The sequence below is a fragment of the Electrophorus electricus genome, chromosome 20, assembly GCF_013358815.1.
Source record: "Electrophorus electricus isolate fEleEle1 chromosome 20, fEleEle1.pri, whole genome shotgun sequence".
NCBI lineage: Eukaryota > Metazoa > Chordata > Actinopteri > Gymnotiformes > Gymnotidae > Electrophorus > Electrophorus electricus.
Genome location: NC_049554.1, coordinates 10,217,184 through 10,238,558, shown reverse-complemented (window position 1 = coordinate 10,238,558; position 21,375 = coordinate 10,217,184). Strand labels below are relative to the sequence as shown.

The 21,375-nt window shown below is 40.0% G+C and overlaps 1 protein-coding gene across 1 annotated transcript in view; it reads right to left on the bottom strand.

The window, feature by feature from the left end:
* asic1b (acid-sensing (proton-gated) ion channel 1b) overlaps positions 1–21,375 on the bottom strand; it is a 157,389-nt gene that overhangs the window by 113,688 nt on the left and 22,326 nt on the right. Inside the window, exon 2 of the mRNA XM_035520621.1 lies at positions 13,423–13,618. Within this exon, the coding sequence (XP_035376514.1) occupies positions 13,423–13,618 (196 nt within the window). The remainder of the gene's footprint in view (positions 1–13,422; positions 13,619–21,375) is intronic.

Below are 21,375 nucleotides of genomic sequence, written 5' to 3'. Positions count from 1 at the left end.
TGATAGGTCTGTTTGTGAAGAATGGATGAATCACCACTCTCTCTCAGCCCAAGTCAATTTATATTAGATTTCAGACATATTTATGACAAACGAGAAATATGTGGTGTTTTTTTCCCCACTATACTTTGTCATGTTGAGCCACCTTTTCATTAAAATTAATGATCAAAAAGACCAGGTTAATTCAGGATTCATCTAAGCTAGTTTCTTTTGATCTGCCAACTATCAGAAATGTTTGTGGTACCTTTCCTGATTTTGATGTTTTCATATTGATATGAAATGAACATAAACAGTTAACGGGTCTCTTTTTCAATGGCACAATACATGTTTTAAAGCAAACAACACTGTGTTGGCCTCTTTATAAATCAAAGCTCTATAGATCCAAAGTAGCTTTGCAAACGCTAATAGTGAAATAGTAGTACTGAGGACCTTTCAGTGTTTATGCTTAATGTTAATATTAATGTTCACAACTAAATGTATATTTTCATGATTTGATTAAGGAAAAGAGTCTTAGATTGGCATAAAATGGCTTATGGTGTCTCGGAGTTCATTTGTATGGCAGAGTGTACACAAAATGATCTTATATAATGTTGATTCTGATTATAGCAGGGAAAGCTTTATTTTCCTCAAAAGCTAGTACTTGATGCTCTAAGTATGATTCTGTTCTTACACAGAATCTGCAGTAAAAAAGTAACAAATGCAGACAGACATCAGAGGTATAGCTTTGTCTATTTTATAACTTGGGATAAAGTTCATGCAGATGTTGAATTTATATTTGAAGCATGTTTAAAAAATGTTTCTAGCCATAACTTTGCAATATCTTGCACTCATTAGTTGTACATTAAAATTTTGATACATGACTGCTTGAAATAACATGGTGTACCATAGTTTTATACATGATAAAATAAGAATATTTTATCCATTGAAATGTATAGACTAGATACTTCGTAGAACATAACAGGTATTATTTATTCATTGAAAATTTGCTTTAGCTTTGTGCTTTTTATTCTTAAGCCTATGCCAAATACATTTTTGACACAAAGCACAAAAGCACAACATCATGTGTATTGCAGTTAAGGGGTCCTTAACTTAAAATTTCCTTTTCATTTTAAGCACTATGAGATTAGTATTGGGTAAAGTGAAGTCAAATAGAGAAGGTGGTGATTAATTAATACTTTCTTAATAATTTTTCAATATGTGTAATGTCTAATCAAATATTTGGCTCAGTCAAGGCATGCAAAGTAACTATGCTCAAGATGGAAACCGGACATGAGTAAATAATTGGAGCCATAGTAATGTATTCCATTACTCGGTTTAACCACAGTATATTAAGTGAAGATAAACCAGAAATTAGCAGCCAAAATCAATTGTTTGTGATGCTATAAAAGACAACAGAATATCAAATATGTCTCATGTTGTTTTTACACAACTTTGCAACACCATGAAGCATTAGGTTTGTGTAATGTGAGGTCTATAGATCCTTTATGTGCCTCAGTCAGGTAATTGTGAGCCTAATGAAGTCTTACATATAGGCCTCCAATTAAATAGGTTGTTGAGTTGTTGAAATGGCATGATAAATGATGTTTTATAACTTTTATAACTGTTATCATAGTATTTTATTGAACATTTACTGCAATATTAGTACAGCAGAATATGTTTGTCAAGAAAATAATTTCATGACCCACTGTAATTTAGAACAGTGGAAAAATCCCATGAGATTTTTCTTTTCATTTATGTATTCTATTGTCAATCACCTGACACCCCCCAAACATAGACACACACACACACACACACACACACACACACACACACACACACACACACACACACACACCAGTTAGATATGTGAGAAAGATGTATATTAGAGATTAGAGAGTTTGCACAAATAAAACAGTATCATTTCTTTGGAAAAGACAAAGACCAGAATGATTTTCAGACGAAGAGAGATCCCAAAGGTTATACTACATGCCACCAGAATTGGAGCGTTTACAAGAATCTTAGCAGTCGACCTGGCTGAGATAACTGCCCACAGCAATTACAAATTCATACCATGCCATCGACAGTGTGTGGGGGCTGAGAATTATTATATTACAGTGAAAATAAGTGCAGTGCAGTGAGGAGAGTCTGAAAGACCCAATGCAAACATAACGCTCTGAACAGAAGCACAGAAAGCTACTGTCACATTGAGAGAGCTCAGGTATTTATACAGCATTCATCCAGACAGGTTTTTAGCCTTAGTGAAGATTATTTGTCATTCCATTTTAGTTCATTCCTTTCTCATCCAAGGAAACACACCGAAACCACTATTCCTGTTTTCCTCTGCCTTGGTTTCACAGCCTGACCCTGATGAGTCCCAGAACCTCATCAATATACCAATTTCTTCTCAATCTGCTTTTTTTCATTCTGTCTATTTTCCTTTCTTTCTGTCTTTCCCTCCTTTTTCTTCCCTCTCTCCTTTCCTTCCTTTGCTCTCTCTTCCCAACTCTCATAGGTCTCGTGCAGTCAAGCCATGCTTCTGATCTCTGCCAAAGCGTCTATAATTGATTTTTTAAGAGATAAGCTTCCCGTGATCATTTCATATTCCTATCACTCTATTCGTCAGGGCTTGGGGGTGGGGTGTAATTCCAAAGGGCAGGAGCCAGTGACACCATGGTACATATAATTAAGATGTACTTTTCAGATCTTCTTCTCAGATTTGAATCATTACCCTGCCCCCCCCCCCCCACCCCCCATCTGCTTTTAGTGGGCCTGTGTCTTCTTTATCAGTCACTGGGGAGGATAAACACTATCTCTCTTCACTTCTCCCTCATTCATCCCCTCCCTTTACTTTTCTTGGTGTGATTAAAAATGGCAAGGACTTGTATGCTTCTGGAAGTGTGAGAACGAAGTATCTTGGCAGGAGTCAAAAGGAAGTGTAGGCCTAGTTTATCCTCTCCCTATCGGGAGTTGCCAGCGGTGGTAAATAAACCAGCTCAGTCAGGAATGTCAGGATATGTTAGGACTGTTGCTGAAGAACAGGTGAGATTTGGCACCACTTAAAGACTGCGAGGTCCTGCGTGCGGCCATTTTAGTGTGTGACTCAGATGAGTCAACCTATGGACAGTACTAAGTAAAAACTGAACAGTGGCGTATTTCTAAGATAGACACATGGCTGGGAGCTTGCGAACAAGCTTGGCACAGTTTCAGACCATGTGAGAAGCCAAATGAAACAGGCTGCATGATTGCGCCATGAGAGGAAGACTCAGAGAGGATACAACATCTTACCACGAAACCCATCATTGCCGTGTAATAAATCCAACAGCTTGTGCAGCAAAGTCACTCGTTTGTGACAGATCACACAGTGATGGTGATATTGATCTCGGATTTCAGGCCAAGTCGAGCGTATGGTAAATGCAATCCAATGCTGTAGGTTCACAGGGCTGAAGAGAGGATTTATGGTCTTTAATATAGGTCCCAGTGGAATGAACATAATAAGTGCATCTGTGAGCAGTATCAGGTTGCCTCAGTTTGATTACTATCTTTACCATTAAGGACTAAAAGGGATGGAGTGAAAAAAAAAAGATACAACATAGGTCACTGTTAATCCAAGTTCAGCAAAAGACAAAGGGAAATATTTGTGTCAATCTTGGAACTGATTTGGTCAGATCTACAGATCTACACATGCAATACACTTAGTATAAGTGCTGCAACTCGACTAGAGATTATGGGTAATCCCTTATAATATAATCCCCTATAACATTACTGTGCATATGGTTAAAACACTGTCACAATAAAACATATCCCTATCCCTTAAACATTTAATAATTTCAACTGACTAAATCTGACATAAGGCCATTGCTAACAAATTATCAGTAGATTCACACAGGAAGGTGCATCATTTGTAAAGTGACTTAAAACCTAAACATTAAAGGTCTGCTCAGTTGATCCTGACTCAGGATCTGTCTATATCTATAATGTGTCCTTCACAGCATTGGCACATTTCTCTCCATCCTACCCAGCCATCACCCCTTCAACACTCTGAGAATGATATCCAGCTTCTGGCACTCAGCCACATAGCCAGAGAAGTACAGGCTCTTTGGAGCAGCATGGCATGGCATGCAGCCCTATATGTAAAACACCTGCCTTTGCCCAGAAGACCTAGCTTCCTCATTGACCATGAGTTTATTATTCATCAACAAGAACCCAAATGATCACTTGTCTTTGAGTACTATGATAATAGAGAATTGATTGATATCTCTCAGACAGCAATGTGGGAATTGGTTTTGAGTTGGTGGACTCAGCTGGACCAGGGCCTCCAATGAGCACTTGTCAATATCTTCTGGAGAACTCTTCTCTAGGGCCAATCTTTCTTTTAAAGTCTTATCTAAAAAGAGTGGGAAAAGTTTCAGAGGGGACCCAAGTTTGGGTGATCTGTCCCTATGTTCCATGTAATCTCTTGTTCAAAATAATCTTGGGGACAGAGTATTTTAATCCACTCTAATATGTCACAAATCTAATGCAACAGATCTGTTAAAAATATCTTACCATGTTTGTGTGAGATGCACCAGTCAGAAGTGACTGTGAGGTGAGCTCTCATAGTCAAATGCATTATCAGTGGTCCACAACTGTGGAGGGTGCTAGGAGGGAACAGAACTGCTGGTTCAGTGAGAGTCAGCATGATAATTATATGACTGTGAGGGAGCTCATTCGCTCAGCATCATTATCTGCATTAAGCTGAAGGATATGATGGGCATGTAAGTCAACTTAGTACTAAAATATTTTGTAATCCATTACAGGTAAAAAAAAATAAAAATAAAAATTAAATCTTGATAGAGCGACATAATGAGGACACTGCAATCTTACTAAATCAGTATCCAAAGAATGAGTGGCAGAATTGGTCTCTTCATCCAAGCCTTTGTGGTGTCCAACTAGAGCTGCGGGGAGCAGAGCATACAACACACTCGAGACCCAACTAATTTCACCAGACACCTTTGTTGTAATGTGCTGTGAATATGAATGGCCCCACCAGATGACATTTTCATGCAAAAAGGCAAATGGTTCACCTTTCAATGCCTCAGCCTTGCAGCCACTTCCTCAGATGAACCCTCAAAATATTGAGTATGAATTCTTCATTGCTGGTATTTGAGTTTGGCTCTGCTCACCATATGTTCATCAGTACAGCAGAAACGGCTTTGGCACTCCTGAGGGTAATGAGCTTCAGATTTGCCAGCTATTTTGCTGCTGTGCATCAGATTCCATCAGCAGCCAGATGAACAATGGAATTTATTGCTGTTTGTGTTAGCCATCCATAAATGTTAGCCAGCCATAATGTCTTGCTTGTCTGGTTGGTCAGTATTCTCGAATAACATTAAGTTTTTTTGGAGTTACAGAAGTACCCCCTTGGCAACAGACCTTAAAACATAAGTTATATATCTTTCCTTTACATCTTTCAAGTTCTCTCTTTCCAGTTTCTCTCTTCCTGCAACTTCACATGCACGAGGAGTATGAGTTTTTCCTCATCATTGATGCCCACAGTTTGTATTTTAAGTGTCTAAAGAGTCCAGGTTTCCATAAAGCTACTGTGTGTCTATACATCTGTCTATACAACAAGTGAATTGAACCAAACTTAAACTTGAACTTGTATCACATCTACTAAGTTTCTGGTGGTCTTAGTGACAGTCTTGAAAGACATCAAGACATCACAGCTCAGTTCTTTTCTGGCTTAGATCTAATTGATCCAAGATATTTAACTGAATCCAACAGACAAGTATCAAGCTCTTTAGATGAGTGGGTTCTGTTGGAAGAGATAATTCTATCCAATGCAGAGTTCATCCAAGGCTTAGATTCAGGCCCACTGATGTCATTACAAATGCCAGCATTTGATTGCCTCCCATTTGTCTTAAAAGCAATAAAATGAATCATTTGGCTTCCTCCTCATATATTTAGAGCACAATTGTACACTGAACACACACACACACACACAATATATATATATATATATATATATATATATATATATATATATATATATATATATATATATATATATATATATATATATATTTTCTTTTTTTATTATTATTTTTTTTTCACCTGTTAAAACTGGCTTGAAAAAAACAACCCTCAAGGGATCACTGCCTGAGGATTCATGCCATATATTTGCTGACTGATGTGAGCATAGAAAGCTCACAACCTGCAAATCTGCTCCATATAGAACAATTAACCCATGCTTTGCGAGACAAATGGCCCTTTTTTGTTGATTCCCCACTGAACTCTTTCCAGCAATTGTATAACTAAACCAAATCATAATGTAATTCCATATTTTTGGACAACACAATTAGAAGTATAATGACATGTCTCACAATTCAGCTCTCACATTTCTATGTTTTTATTTTGTTGCTGATCTGCCATTATACTGGCAAAGAAAATGATTCAAGCTGGACTTAAACAAACACTGCAAACATTAATTGAACACTGCAGGTGTTCATGCAATACTGGGATTTTTTTAAACCTGGGAATTTTACTTTAATTCAAATGAGTTATTACGCACACTTGAGACATTCCTAAATTAATAGAGATTATCTCCATACTACTTATGCCTTCTTATTGTCATTCGTGTGTATATGTGCCACCAGTTCATTTTCTTTAGGTAAGGTTACTTTTATTGAAATACAGGTCAAGAAATTCAGTCATTGCATCTCCATAATTTAGAGCCATTTTTATGACACCCTGCAGGATATATAGTCTACTAAATGCTTTGCCAATCTTTTTAATAATATTAATTTTGATTATTTTTCTTGCAAATAGAACCATGAATCAAATTTTCATTAAAGAAAAAGTTTCATGCTGATCTTGAACCAGTTCACCTATAACCACTTTATCCCCAGTAGTCACGTGGTTTGGCCCGCGCGTGCAGTGGGAAGTCTTTGTTGTTGTCTTATTTGTAATCACACCCTCCTTTTGGTGTTTGCAGCTACTCTGGAAGAGGAGGGGAATGCCCCCTGGAATTTCTTTGGGGTGGCCTAGGGCTACCGAGCCAGGACTATGGAGAGCCGAGGGCCTTCGCGGGGACCGCGGTGAAGGTGGTTTGGTGGAGCTGACTAGGTGTCTGGCTAGTGAAGAAAAGGCCTCTTTTGTGGACACACCAAGAATACTGGATGGGTCTGCACAAAGCCCAGGAAGTGGACTGCCTCTGTGGCGCTCCTAGGGTGGCTGACAAAAGGAGGACCATTGAGGGGAGTAGCACGTTCAGAGCCAGGGCAGACATGCACCTCTTTGTGTCCAGTGGCGCCAAGGACACGTGTCCAGTGGTGCCTATATACACATTACAGCGCCTTGTGTGTGTATAGGTGCATCTATTTGTGTGTGGCCGCACCTTCGGTGCCCTGAGAGAGGCATGGACTCTGCCTTTCTTCCTCATTCTAGGAGGTCTCCCTTGTTGGCGGTTCCTAGTCTGCCTTGTGTTGGGTGGGCACCAGGCTTTGCCGTTTGCTGTATGTGTTTGTGTGTATGTATACACGTCGGCTTGGGGTACACAGTTCTGGGATGGATGCGTTAGGAGCCGCGCCCCTTGGAAGGGGGTACTGTCACAGTCTGCTCCTTTCCCAACTAGTCACATGGTTCGGCCTGTCGCATGCAGTGGAAGGTCTTTGTTGTTGTCTTATTTGTAACCATACCCTCCTTGTTGGCACACACCTGCACCTGGTTTAGTCTTGTTATGTCTATGTATTTAAACCCAGGTGGGTGTGTGCAGTATTGTTGGTCATTGTTCATATCACCTTCTTGTCAGCCCAGGAAATGTGATAAGTGGGTAACCTCCAGTACAGGAGATGTGATAAGTGACCAACCACCTATCAGACTGGCCCATATAAAGGGGTACCATCTCGATGACATCTAGATTAGCTTGTGTGAACCTTCCACACATGGATCTGCGTTTGAATAATATGCACTCAAATAGAGAGAGAGGCAAAGAAACAAAAAGAGAGAGAGAGAGACAGGAGGAACTGAGATAATGGACCGTCTTCTAAAAACTACATGAAGTACACAGGTCTCCTGAGGCAGCTTTTGCTTGTTTCCAATTACTGCCAGATACTTACTTCCACCCCCCACAACCAAAGACTCCTTTAACAATGCCTGACTACTTCTCCATGGACCTAAGTTCACTTTTATTCATTTGAGGGTACAAACAAAGCTGAACATGACCAAGGAACTGAACAATACATTTTTGAGAAGTGCAGCAAGCCTACCATAGTGTTGTTTGCCAGCCACTCACACTAATTTTCCTCTAACCCCATGTGGAGATATACCATGCAGATATGTTTAGCAAAGTTTCATAACTGTGTTGATGAAATTCTGAAGAAAGTACAGCTTACAGATCTGGAAGTCAGTGGATCAAGGCACAGTTCCATAAAAGCCGTAGTTGTATGCAAATAGGCTAAAAGAAATTCTTTGGAGTGAGACCACCACAAAGTAGGTTGTCTTTGCACAACTGAATAAGAAACATCTGGCAGGCCTCAAAAGCTCTTTAATGGAAGCTGAAACTAATCGGCTTTGTCTAAAATGCACAAAAGGTCAGCTTGCCTTGCCTTTAGTGCTCTTGCAACCAAGAACTTATAAAAGAAACCAACTGTCTAAAAAAACTTCCCTCAGCATAAACCATAACAGTTGAGATAATATTTTCCAAAACAGAAAAACACAAGTCCTCTTTGTCTAAAAGCAACGGAGGAATAATCAGAGAATCAAATCAAATGTTTGAAGAGATTTGCCATGGTTTGAACTTTGGGAATATGCTTTCACCCAGTGCCAAGCCCTGATCAAGGAACTGTCCATCAAATCAGAAATGCAAAAAAGCCAATCCCATCTGTCAGAATGAAATATCTAAACACCAGCTGAGAAAGACCAGGAGAAGGCTTTGAAAGGAGGCTTTCTTAGCTACTTGCCATTCAATTGTGTAAATCACCCATGTTGTGAAAATTTGCTTGCATAGAGCCAAAACAACATTAAACTTTGACAGAACAAAGTTGTTGTTTTGGTTCTATTAGGCTGGAATTCTACAATTCGAGGTGATACTACAGAGTTTGCTTTAAATTCTGGCAGTAAAACTACAACTTCTTACCAAACTGATTGCAATTTCACAATGTTACGATATATCTCCCTGGGGATCTTCAGGCTTCGACTACAACACCTACATAACACTACATTGCCAACATCAGAGTGGAGATCAAATCTATGCGCATGCATGGCTATGCATATGGATGCTCGTGGATCATGGTTTTAGGCTATAATGCAATCTGCCATAACACCCCTGCCCACTCATTCACATATCCATCTCTGGGTCCCACGATCATCCATCACCCACCTTCAGCTACACCCACGCCATGCTGTCTTCTCGCAGGGAAGAAAATAAAAGCAAGCAGGGTCCTTTTCTGTTTTCCATCGATCAGAGCCTATACGAACCAAAGCAGTAAGCAAGTCACAAGCACAGCCAAACAGAGACAGCATGAGTCTATGTAGAGGGGGATTAAAAGGTGGATCTAATGGATTTACCCTGACAACTCACAATATACTATGCCTTCTACTGTTACTAATGAGGCATAATGTGCATTACACACATTGTAGCTTTCATCAGGAGACACATATGTTGGGTATTAGCAAAAGGCTAATGAGGGGAAATACTGTACATTGTGCACAAAGAAGTTTCTGTTGATTTTGGTGTTCTGTTTTTACCATCCTGACAAGTGATGTCTGTCATAAAAACAAACAACAACAACAAAAACTAGCCATCTGCATTTTCTTGTTGTAGTTGAGAGAAAGTGGTGTGCATGTGTGTGGATATATAGAAACAAGCCTGTGTATGCATGTGTTTTTGTGTTTTTCCATGTATGAATGTGTGTGTGTGTTCATTAGCAAGTCAAGAACATGCGCATGGAGCCCTAGTAAACCCCTCTTGCGAGAGTGACTCTTAACACTCCATTAGTGATCTCTGCTGAGCTGTTAGGCTTCCGTCGGCCTCCCGCCACCATCAGCACAAACCCACAGGAACATCGGCTCGGCACGTGCCCTCTCTCCATGCGCGCTGGAACCATGCACATCACCTAGGCAAACTGAGCTTCTTAGCTTCAGTCTCCCCACAGGGGCACTGAAGGACACAGAGAGCAAGATGGTAATGAAATAGAGAGCCAGAGAAGCAGGTTGGGAAACAGAATCTATAGTTGACAGTTTGCTCTATATATGACCAGAGCATATGTTTGTCAAGGACGGATCTTGTCACTAAAATAAATACAGAGAATGTGAATGTAGAGCCATTCTATAGTACTTCAGTGTAAAAATGCACTCACAATTTTGAAATCCTGTTGTTCATGATGAAGATTCTAGAACTGTTATGGAAATGAGAAAGACTTATTTTACTAGGGTATAACTTATTATGTTGTAACTATGGTAAAACCAGTGTGTGGGTGTATTACATTTAGACATTTGCTTATTTGTATGGTCTGTCCATACATATTTGTTTTGCTTATTTGTATGGCCTGTTCAGAAACACCAATGCTGCATTCTGAACAACAGGCTTGGCATTTAGCATCACAAAAGATGAAAAACAGATTTTAAAATCGCATCATCCCATCAACATAAAGCACAGCCATTTCATTATCTTAGAATTGTGTACACTTTAAAGTGAGTCCCTAGAGTGTCTGGTTTATGAGGGTCACTTAAGTGACAAGACAGTTTAGTTTATTAGTCAGTCTATTCAGTTCCACTTTTAGAGTGAAACAAATAAGCAAACTTTTTCAACACATACAATATGACCAAATATTTTAAAACAAACCTCTACCAACAAGTTTCATCATTGTCACAGAACACAGAAATATCGACTGCCGAAGGATGCCTGGGACGAAAAGCAAACAAAGGAAGGGTAAGGATGCAAACACCCTCCCACAGCCCTTGCAGGGAAGCCCTCCATATTCTTGGGCACACTCTTGACTCCCACAGCAGGGGAGAGTGCCACTGGGGGAGTTGGGGGACCCTGGGTGTGGTCCAGGTGCGGACTCTGTGGAGTCGGATGAACCCACGTCGGGCTTCCAGGACTGGTACAATGATGTCCAGTACTCAGAGTCGGACTCCGTATGGTCCGTATGGTCCTGCAGAGACCTTCAGTCATCCAGGCCTCACTCCATACCCCCACGACAGGGGAGGAGGCCACTGGCCACTGGGGGCCCTGGGAATGTTCTGGGGACGGACTCTGCGGAGTCCTACAGATCCCAGCCAGACTATGATGATCAGAATGCGGAAGTGGACTCCGCTGGGTCCTACGGATACACGGACTACTTTGAGGGTTACACGGACAATGGAGAGATGGAGGGGCGCAGCGACATTATTCTGCGGTCGGACTTTGAGTCCGATCATGAGGAAGACCCATCAATGGAGGTGGAGGAAGTCCCCCATAGGGACCCTCCCACTTATAGCAAAACGTCAGACTCCGAGAGCAACGAGCCTCCAGCACCCAAGGCTCTACCTAAGGCTCGCCCAGGACGTGCCGCTCCGCAACAAGCAAGCTGCCCCGGGTGACTTGCAAGGAGGCATCGTCATCGTTAGAGGAAGACACTCCTCCCCCTAAGGCAAATAGCCCCAGAGGGCATGCACCTATGCCTAAGCCTCGTAGAGGCAAAAAGGCAGCTGCACCAGTGCTTGCCCCAGAAATGGGCAAAACAGCTGGTGCGCCTCCCGACAAGCATGTGCCAAAGCCAGAACAGCCACTGCTACCCAAGCTAGCGAAGGACAATGCCCTCCAGGCTGGTCGACTGGGGGACTGGCTGGGGTTCCTTCTCCCTTTCCCGGACTGTTTTCCAACCCTCTGTGTGGTGTTGTTCACGTGCCTGTCCCTGTAACCATGCCTGTCCCTATTACACTTAATGTACAAATCACTTTGTCCCCCTTTGTATCTGTGCCCGTCCCCGTTAGTGTGTTTGTCCCTGTGTCTGTCATCGTCCTGGTCCCTGTCCTTCTCCCCGCTGTCCTGCTCGCGCTGGCCCGTGTCGGTCACTTAGTCCTCCAGCATCGCCGTTTGCCATTGGTTTCAGGGCTGATAGGCTGGCGCGGCGGGAGTCATGCCATTTGGGAGGGGCTCTGTCACGGTACGGCCCCTCCCCTCCCCAAACGTCTCCGTGTGTGCATGTGTGTGTGTGTGTTCTTCTGCATGGTAACGCCCTCTCATGTTTCTCACCTGATCCTTGTTTTGTGTCACTATCGTGCGTGTATATAAGTCTCTTGTCTTATCATGGATGTTGTCGATGTTTGAACCCAATAGCCTGCGTGCTACATCGTGTGTGTTAAGTGTTTGAATAAATGTATGTTTCTGTTTCCTAAGACTCGTCCCCGCATCCTGCTCAGCCTCCACCTGTCACAATCATGACACTGAGATGGACAGAGGGTGCAGCATTAAAGAAAGGAATTATGGACAATAATGTGGACCCTCCCATGACTTACATAGAAATTCAAATGTGCCTAAAATTAAGCATTTTACTGAGAAGCTTATCTTAGTTTCAATATGACGACCTTGAATAACCTGCTTTCTGGCCACTATATTTTCACATATTTCATATGCATGAAGAATAAGAAGGGCTGACGGACAATTATGACACAGCTAGGAACCTCAGCTCTCTGCATAGCTCTTTGTCCAGATTGCTAGGCTAAATTATCAGAGAAGGGTACTTTGCGTACTTTGGTTTGGCAGTCATGACGCAACTGTGCAGCTGCAAGTATCTTGTTTACAACCTTGAGAATAGCCCATCATTTTTGCAGTTAATGTCAAGCAAAGGCACCGAGTGCTGTTAGCATGGAAATGTTAAAGGTTTCATATTAGATGAGGCATGCACATGCTTCATACTCCCACAACAGTGCAAAGCCGTGTAATAGTGGCAAGACCAGTGACACTGTGTTGTTGTTGTTGTTTTCTTTTAATAGCCAAGGCCATTTTTACTTAAAAAGGAAATCATTTCTACAAGGTCATCTGAATCGCCCCAGAAGCTAAATTAAAAGTGGCTATGGCATTCGATTTTAATTCCAAGAAACGACACCAAACAGAATGCAAATGAAACAGTTGACTTCTAATGCAGCCTCAATCAACAATGACCAAATAGTCCTAAATAAACCTCACAAAGAAAATACCACAAACCAAAAAAATGCAGAACAGACAGTTGTTGACAGAAATAGAGGGATATTTCTCAGCTTCCAGCTTCTTCTATTAAGCTACAGGGGACAAAACCTGACAAGGAGATGCATTGCAACAGGATGGGAAACAAAACTGGAATCTTTTAAGAGTGTCTTTCTCACTGCATCATCTAAACAGCAGATCAATAAGGTTCCTGTAGGTAAAATAAGCTCTTCAGATATCTATGGCAGCCCCACAGCAGAGGACGGCTGAGAGGGACGGCCGTGGACGTGCTGACTCACCACTTTGAAGTCTTCGGGGCTGCATTCCATTCCTCGGTAGTAGCAGGACAGGAGCATCTCCTTGATGTCATGGCCAGCCCGATCATAGAATTCGCGCATGTTGAAAGGCCGGGGTTTAAAGGTCAGGAAGTCGGCCTTGATCTTCAGGGTCTCCAGGACACTCTCCTCAACCAGATGAGTGTCTCGGATCTCGTATCTGTTAACACAAAGGTTCATATTATGGGGTGTTTAAACTTAAAATTATTACATTTCCAGTGCATTCACAAAAAGTTATACATTGAGACTAGCTGAATATCACTGGTCTTGGATTAATGAAGGTGATCATGCTGTGTAATATGTGAGCATTACTCTCTCCCTGATGCTGTTAAGTAATTTATCACTTTTACATCAGCCCCATTTGGCAACTTATACATTTTTATTAAAGAAAAACAAGACTTTACCCCAAATTACAAAACAATATGGTTCAAATCAAAGCTCTTAAATATTGCGATAAACAAAGTCATGCAAAGTCTTGTGTGTTTTTGTTCCGTTCCATGGTTTCATTTTCTCCTCCCCTCTTTTGATTTTCCACACCTGTCCCTCATTTCTAGTATGAAGTTCATGTATTTAAACCCTGTCTGGATCCCAGTGTTTTGGCTGTTCATTGATGATTGAATATGTTAGGCTTTATTGCATTTATGTGATTGTGAATGTGTTGGTTTGTGCTCTGTGTATTCTAGCCTTCGTATTTCTTAGCCCTGAGTTTTCCCTAGTCTGTTATAGCCTGCTTCCCCTGTTTCCCTCGGTGTGTTTTTGTTAATCATGTATCGCCGTGTTGGCTCTTTGACCCTGGATGTCTTTAACGACTCTGATTTTGGATTTACCCATAATAAATCTCTCCCACACGTGTCTACCTCCTTACCACTCAATGTTACACTATCCCACAGGTGTGGCACAATAACAAATGAACAAAAATACTTTTACAACCAAAAGTGCAACATGGACCTTACCAAATTACCATGCAAAATACAAGATGCCTCAGCCTTTGTGGAAGCATTTTAAAATGATGTCAAACAGTAGCAGTTCATATACTTCAAAATTGTAACACTGACTTTGTAATTTTGGGATTCTTAAAACTTGGGTTTTCAGGGCCAATATTATGGATTCATTCTGTGACAACAGAAAGCCTTTTAAAATCCATTCCTTTACTTAAACAGCATTCCCTTTTTCATAACATTTTTAATGCTCTGCCATTTAGCTGACACATGAGAAACAAAGTATTATAAAGTAAACATCAGAGAAAAATATCTAGAATATGTATTTGTAAGCAGTCATGTGTAAGTATATACCTCCAGTTATTGCAGTTATTGATGGCATATGTGAAACCCCCAATGCAGCAATTACAAAAGCTCAAGAAAGTGTATTTTTATAAAAGCAAAAAGACAATTGCTAGATATTGCAAGTGCAGTTGCATCAAGGTTTTGCTTTGAAAGGTTACACTTCTTTACACTTCAGTAGTTATTTAAACCAAGTTATTTCATGACTTTGCTTTGTTCTCCACTATCCTTCCAAAGCAGACTCATCTTGAGAGTGCATTCTGGGACCTGAATGTAAAAGACGAATAGGGATGGTTAGAATGAGTGTCAGACTGGGCTTGAGGGAAGAAAACAAAGAGGCATGTTATGAGGTCGCTGTCTCACAGCACACTCAGAGGCTTTTGCTAGGGTGGCTTTCAAGACATGACCTCCACACCAAGCATCGCTTTCAACGCAACCAGTCTTGGGTAAGGCTTTGAGCACGCAGTAATGTGACTGGTGAAATGCTGTGCTAGCACTGACAACAATGTAGATGCTAGAAGGCACAGTATTTTTAAATGATTAAACATATCAAAATTTTCACAGACTGAAAGAGGGGGATGTTGACACTAACTATAGTGCCATGTAAAAAAGAACAAAGGAAAAAATATTTTTAAACATTGGTTTATGTGTAATTCACATTTCCTGTACAGCCCTTTTGAAATGCTGGTGTTCTTCATGGCAAATCATGGGTGGCTGGGTCAGATCTTTGCTTTGTTACTCTTGTTTGGCTATGTTGCAGCTGCACTTTGGAAAGAGCTATACAGAGGTTCAGAAAGATGCACCTCCCTGGGGTGCATCATTCTTGTTTTATCACTCTAATAAAAAACATTCTAGATTTTTAAAATTATTACAGAATTTTATCTACTATATTTTTGAGTACACAGTAAAACAGATGAACGCACTAAAATGTACCAGTCTATAAGACAGTAAAGAATTATTAATATAAACTCATCCATTAATCTTGACAGTCATATTTATATCATATTTTGCACTAAAAATCAAGGCTAACTTTCAGTCCCAACAGTAGACAGCAACAGATATGGACATATAAAGTGAAGCACTGCTGATATACTTATGAAATCCTTCTGCATCCCTTCAAAACAAAAAATGATATTCCCCCTCTGAGTAGCATCCAGCTTTATGCAGACCCAAGCCAACAGTCACCTCTGTGGAAAGGGAGCATCATACAGCCTGAGTGCTGGGCCGTCACAATTGATAAAAGTAAAGAATACAGTAAAGCGAGAGATGCAAGCAAAACAGGTAGTGATACCACTGCAGGGACTGATCAGTGACCTGTTCCTGCTCTCAGCAAGAGAACAGACTTAAGAGACATGGAATGAAGCACATCCACCCCCACAGTTCAGAGGAATACAGAAGAAAAAATACACTCCCTTCCTTTCACAGCCATCCAAAGTCAAAGAAATAACTTATTTAACACAATAACCATGAGTAAAGCCAGTAAGTGGAAGGGAATTGCCAGAGAGTAGGTGGAGACATTTGAGCTTAGAAATTTTAAATATCTGGGGACATGTAATTTTTCAGTAATTTTTTCACTGAGCAGAGGAACTCAGTGCCATATCTCCAGTTTTCTTCTTTCTTCTGCGAGCTAATGGTGCTGCATGTGATCAGGCTAATTGAAAAATGGCACGCAGCTAATCAATGGCAAATTTTCACAAACACATTAGCTTGATAACAGAACCAATTGCTTACTACTTGAGGCCAACACAACACACAATTACAAAAGGTCATTGTTTTTTCTATTCTTTTCAGTTGCAATGCCTTACACCTCTTACCAATATCCAGTAAAAAAAAAAAAAAAAGAAGAAAAGCACACAAAAAGTGATTGTTATCTTTATAGCTAGCAGGTATCTAGAGTGGCAACCAGCACTGGCTTCTGAAATGTGATTAATTTGGCAGAAAATATTGAATTTCAACAGACTGCCAATTACAACTCTGTTAATAACAGACATAAATAATTAGTGAAAGCTCTACCTATCAAAAGATAAAACACAATTGGTGCCTGAATAAACTTGCAGCAAAAGCAGTCTTGCTGCTCACTTGGAGGGAGAGACTTCTTAATTATAGAAAGGCACTTATTGCACAAACAGTTTATCTCTCTACTTTAATAGGAGATAACTAAAATAATCCTAGATTTTTAGGACAACTAAGTAGGAATAAAACTGACAGCAAAGTTCAGATTCAAACATCATATCATTGTAATGTACAGCATTGTAATGACTTTATGAAATTTTTCAGTGAGAAAATTAAAAACATTAGAGATAATATTTAAAATATCAATGTGGCATCAGGCAATTACATAGAGACCAAAACAACCATGTCAATTAAGGCATTGAGCCCTTGACTCCTGTCCAACAGCCTGAATATCACCTCTACCTAAATTATTAAGCTGTTATCAAATGACTGATCAAGAAAGCTAACCTTGACACGTTAATTGTTATAGGTTAATTTCAAACCTTCCCTTTGTTTCTAAGATCATAGAATAAGATATAGCTCAGAAGCAAAGCTCATACTTCTATCAGAACCAGATACATGAAGTCTTTCAGTCATGGTTTAGGCTTCATCATAGTACAGAGGCAGCATTGATTAAAGTAGTTAATGACCTGTTGTTGGCTTCTGACCAGGGTTGTGTCTCTGCTTATATTGCTTGATCTCAGTGCAGCACTTGATACTTTTGATCTTGATTACTAGATATACTCAAAATGTTGTTGAGATTAATGGAATTGCTCTTTTCTGGTTTAGACCTTAATTAGTTGATCATAGTTTTTGAACATAAATGGTGCCTTTTCAGCATAGACTTTTTAATTTTGGTGTCCCACAAGGATGTGTTCTAGGACCCCTTCTTTTTTCATTTATATATGTACATGCTACCTCTAAGTGAAATTATTTGTAAACTGTGCTAGTTTCCATTGCTATGCTGATGACACTTAGTTATATGCCTCAGTGAAACAAAAGGACAAATATGAGTTATATTACAGGGAAATGTGCAAAGAACATTAGACACCGGATGCTGAGAAACTTTCTCTCACTTAATCCTGACAAAACAGTATTGCTCCTATTAGGCCCATATGCACCCTGGAGTAAGATGTCTGATTATATAATAACTAATAGTCTCAATAGTCTCCCAATTACACCATGTTTTTATCCATGTAATTAAGGATCTCAGTTTATTGTTTGAAGTTCGTATAAATAATATTTGTGGGTCTGCCTTTTTTCACCTCAGGTTAGAGGTGCAGATTAGAAATATACTATCATTACATGATGCAGAAAAGATAGTCCATGTGTGTGTCACTTCCAGACCACTGCAATGCCTTACTATCTGGTTGTACCAATAAGTGCTTAAACAAGCTCCAGTTAGTTCAAAATGTAGCAGCCAGTGTTCTTGCTGGAACTAGAAAGTTTGATAATATTACTCTTATCTTAGCTACACTGCATTGGCGCCCAGTAAAATTTCATATTGTTTATAAAATACTTATAAGGACCTACAAAGCACTGAATGGACTTGTCACATCTGCTTAGATTAAAAAAAAGTTTGGTACTCTTTATTAGTACCAAAAATAAGGAAATCTACCACAGGGGGCAGAGCTTCCTGTCAATGTTCAAGACTCAGACACAGTATCAACATTTAAGGCTAGGCTGAAATGAAATCCTATTTGTTTAGCCAGGCATTTTATTTAATATATCTCACCTTAGGTAAAGGTTTAGATCTAAGGGTTCAGGGGCATTGAGAGTTATGGTAAACTGGGATATTGTGATTCTGTTGCCTTCTAGCTCCATCCTTTTAACAGTGCTGCCATTGCTAAACCTGCTAGAAACCACCCCCTTGCCTAATAATCTATCCTTTCTTTCTGCCGAGATACATCTTCTGCTGGAGTTATGTTGTTGCTGATCTTCAACTCTGATCTTCAACCGTCTAAAACCATCTCACACCACTTCTTGGCCATCTTGAGCAGCTGTTCCTGGGTTATTCTTGAACCAGATGGGTTTTGGACACACTTACACTCATCAAACCCAGACTAAGACTTCAAGAACCCAAAATATGCTTCCATTGGTTATTTGTTCTTATCTTGTTCTTTATTGTTTAAATTGTTGCGGTTGTGGTGTTGATCAGAGGATAGCCCACCCCCAATTTGAGTCTTGAGTCTACACAAGGTTTCTTCCTCAAGGCTCTTAGGAAGTTTTTCCTTGCCATTGTTGGCTTTGGCTTGCCCACTGGGGCCTTGGACTCAGACATCTGTAAATCTGCTTTGTGGCAATGGATGTTGAACAACGTGCTAATTATGACTTTTACAATCTAAAGAGATATTGCAGATCTCTGTCCATGGGCAATCAATTTCTTGATCTCTTGGTATCTGAGAATACAGGATTTAGAAGAACTTGGATGTTCAATCTGAAGTAGAGAGCACTCCCTTATCAAATAATACCTGAGTTCTTTCTATGAAGGTATCTTTCTCTGTTTAAATCTAAACAGAGTTCTTTGAACAACAGTACTGGATTCCTTTTAAATCCATTAGACACTCAATGATGAATGTCACTGAACCTAAAACACGACTTCAGTGACCTGAACATGAAACAAGCTTTTCAGAGAGCACTCACTGGATGCGAACCAAAACAACACATTAATAATCAGGGATTTGCCTGGGAAGGGCCAAATCAGTCTTGGTGAGGCACTGCTGGTGATTGATTGGATCTAATCACGCCATAATACCTTCTATAAAGCAAGTGCCTTTTTAGTGTTTTATGATGTGCATGAAATTTTAGCTTTTTATAATCCTCTTCTACTGCCTACATACTGTCTTATTATGCCCCAACTATTTTTGGTCAGTCTTGTATATAGATCTTGACCTTGATGTCTTCTGCAAACAACAATAATAATAATGTCACAGTTGGCCCTTCCGTAGCATCCATGTGACCTTAGAAACCCTGTCTTCTGTTTTTGTTTCCTGGTTTAATTCCTGTTTTTTTTTCAATGTGCTCTTTGCTTTTTTATTCTGTTATACCCTTCATTAGTATGGCCTGTGTCTTGTTAGTTCTTGTTAGCCTCTGTATTTATATCCCTTGTTTCCACAGTTTCATGGCTGGTTCAAGCCTCTGTCTAGGCATAGCCTCTTTCAGTTGTTCTAGCCTCCTTTAGTGTTTTTATATTTTAAATGCTTTGGCTTACTTCAACATTGTCTTGTAATGTAATGGAATACATTACAAATTAAGAGCATGTATTCTGTAATTTGTAGTGAAATACATTTTACCTTTCTAACACTGTCTGATAGCATGCCATAGTCATCAGCCATCCACTACCTAACTCATCACGGATCATTCTCTCACCACAGAACCGCTGCTGATTGAATATTATTTGGGTGGTGGGTCATTCTCAACACAGTATAAATACTTTCATCATAGTGGCATAGCTGTCGCTGGTTTCAAATTCATGGTCAGCCAAAGACATATGTCCAGCTAACAGCTGTGAAGAATTGACCACTGATGAAAACAGAATTGCATGCCAACAGATGGAATAAGACCTCCAATTGTAAATGGTGACTGTAATAAATTGTTATTTCTAATAATGTCTAATAATTATATTTACACTAGCTACAACATACTGGTATTGTTAACAAATGCTAGAACATAAGTGCTCTCCTGGCTATCTAACTGTCACGTACTGGAACTTGTTTTCCCTTCAAAAGACGGTTTTGTAAGCATATGCATGTGCATACAATCATACCTGCTGAATATACCTAATATATTCTAATATATGTAAAAACAACAGAATCATACTGAACCATTTGTTTTCTTTTGAATGCTTTTTATACATGTAATAAATACCCTGTGAAACATTGCAGAACACTGGTTACAGCCAAAATGTTATTAATTTGCCATTTGTTATAGTAGTGTAATAGACTTTTATGCAGATGTGTATGTGCAATGAATGTCCCTTTGGGATTGCCATAGGGCAGAGTGAGGCTGTAAGATAAAAAAAAAAAAAAAGAAGTTCGTTAGTTGTTTTTTACCACTTACTACTGTATCCATGTGCATTTCTCATTTTCTAAAATATCAGGGTTATTAGGTGAACAATTGTGAAGTTTGGTTACATTGGTGGCAGCGATGACTGTTCACTTTATTTTGGACAAATGAACTTTAGTTTATTTAGTGCTACTTTTGAGCAATTTAGCACATTCAGTATAGTTAGCAACTTAGCTTGGCCAGGGAGGATGCTCAGTAACGTGGCTGGAAGACGACAGCATGTGCAAGTATAGCTCGAAGAGAGCCAAAGACTGTGCTCTTCAAGGTAGATTGAAGACTAATTTGCCTGCCCTCCTCACTGGAGAGGTTTTTTGAGCTGGGCAAGGCATCTTGAAGTTGCAGTCAAAGCACTTACTAGTATGACTCTGAATTGGTGACAATCCTACCTACTCGTTTGGGCAGAGCTGCATTTCTGTTATGGGACAGTCTTCCAGCAGCTGTGCATTCAGACTATGTGGCAGTCAAGGAATGGCTTAATGAGGCTTTTGGACAGAAGCAGTTTATGGACCATTTTAAAGGCAACCTCGCTGCCCGTCTGTGTGCACCCCATGAGAGCCTGGAAGTTTATGCTGCTATTATG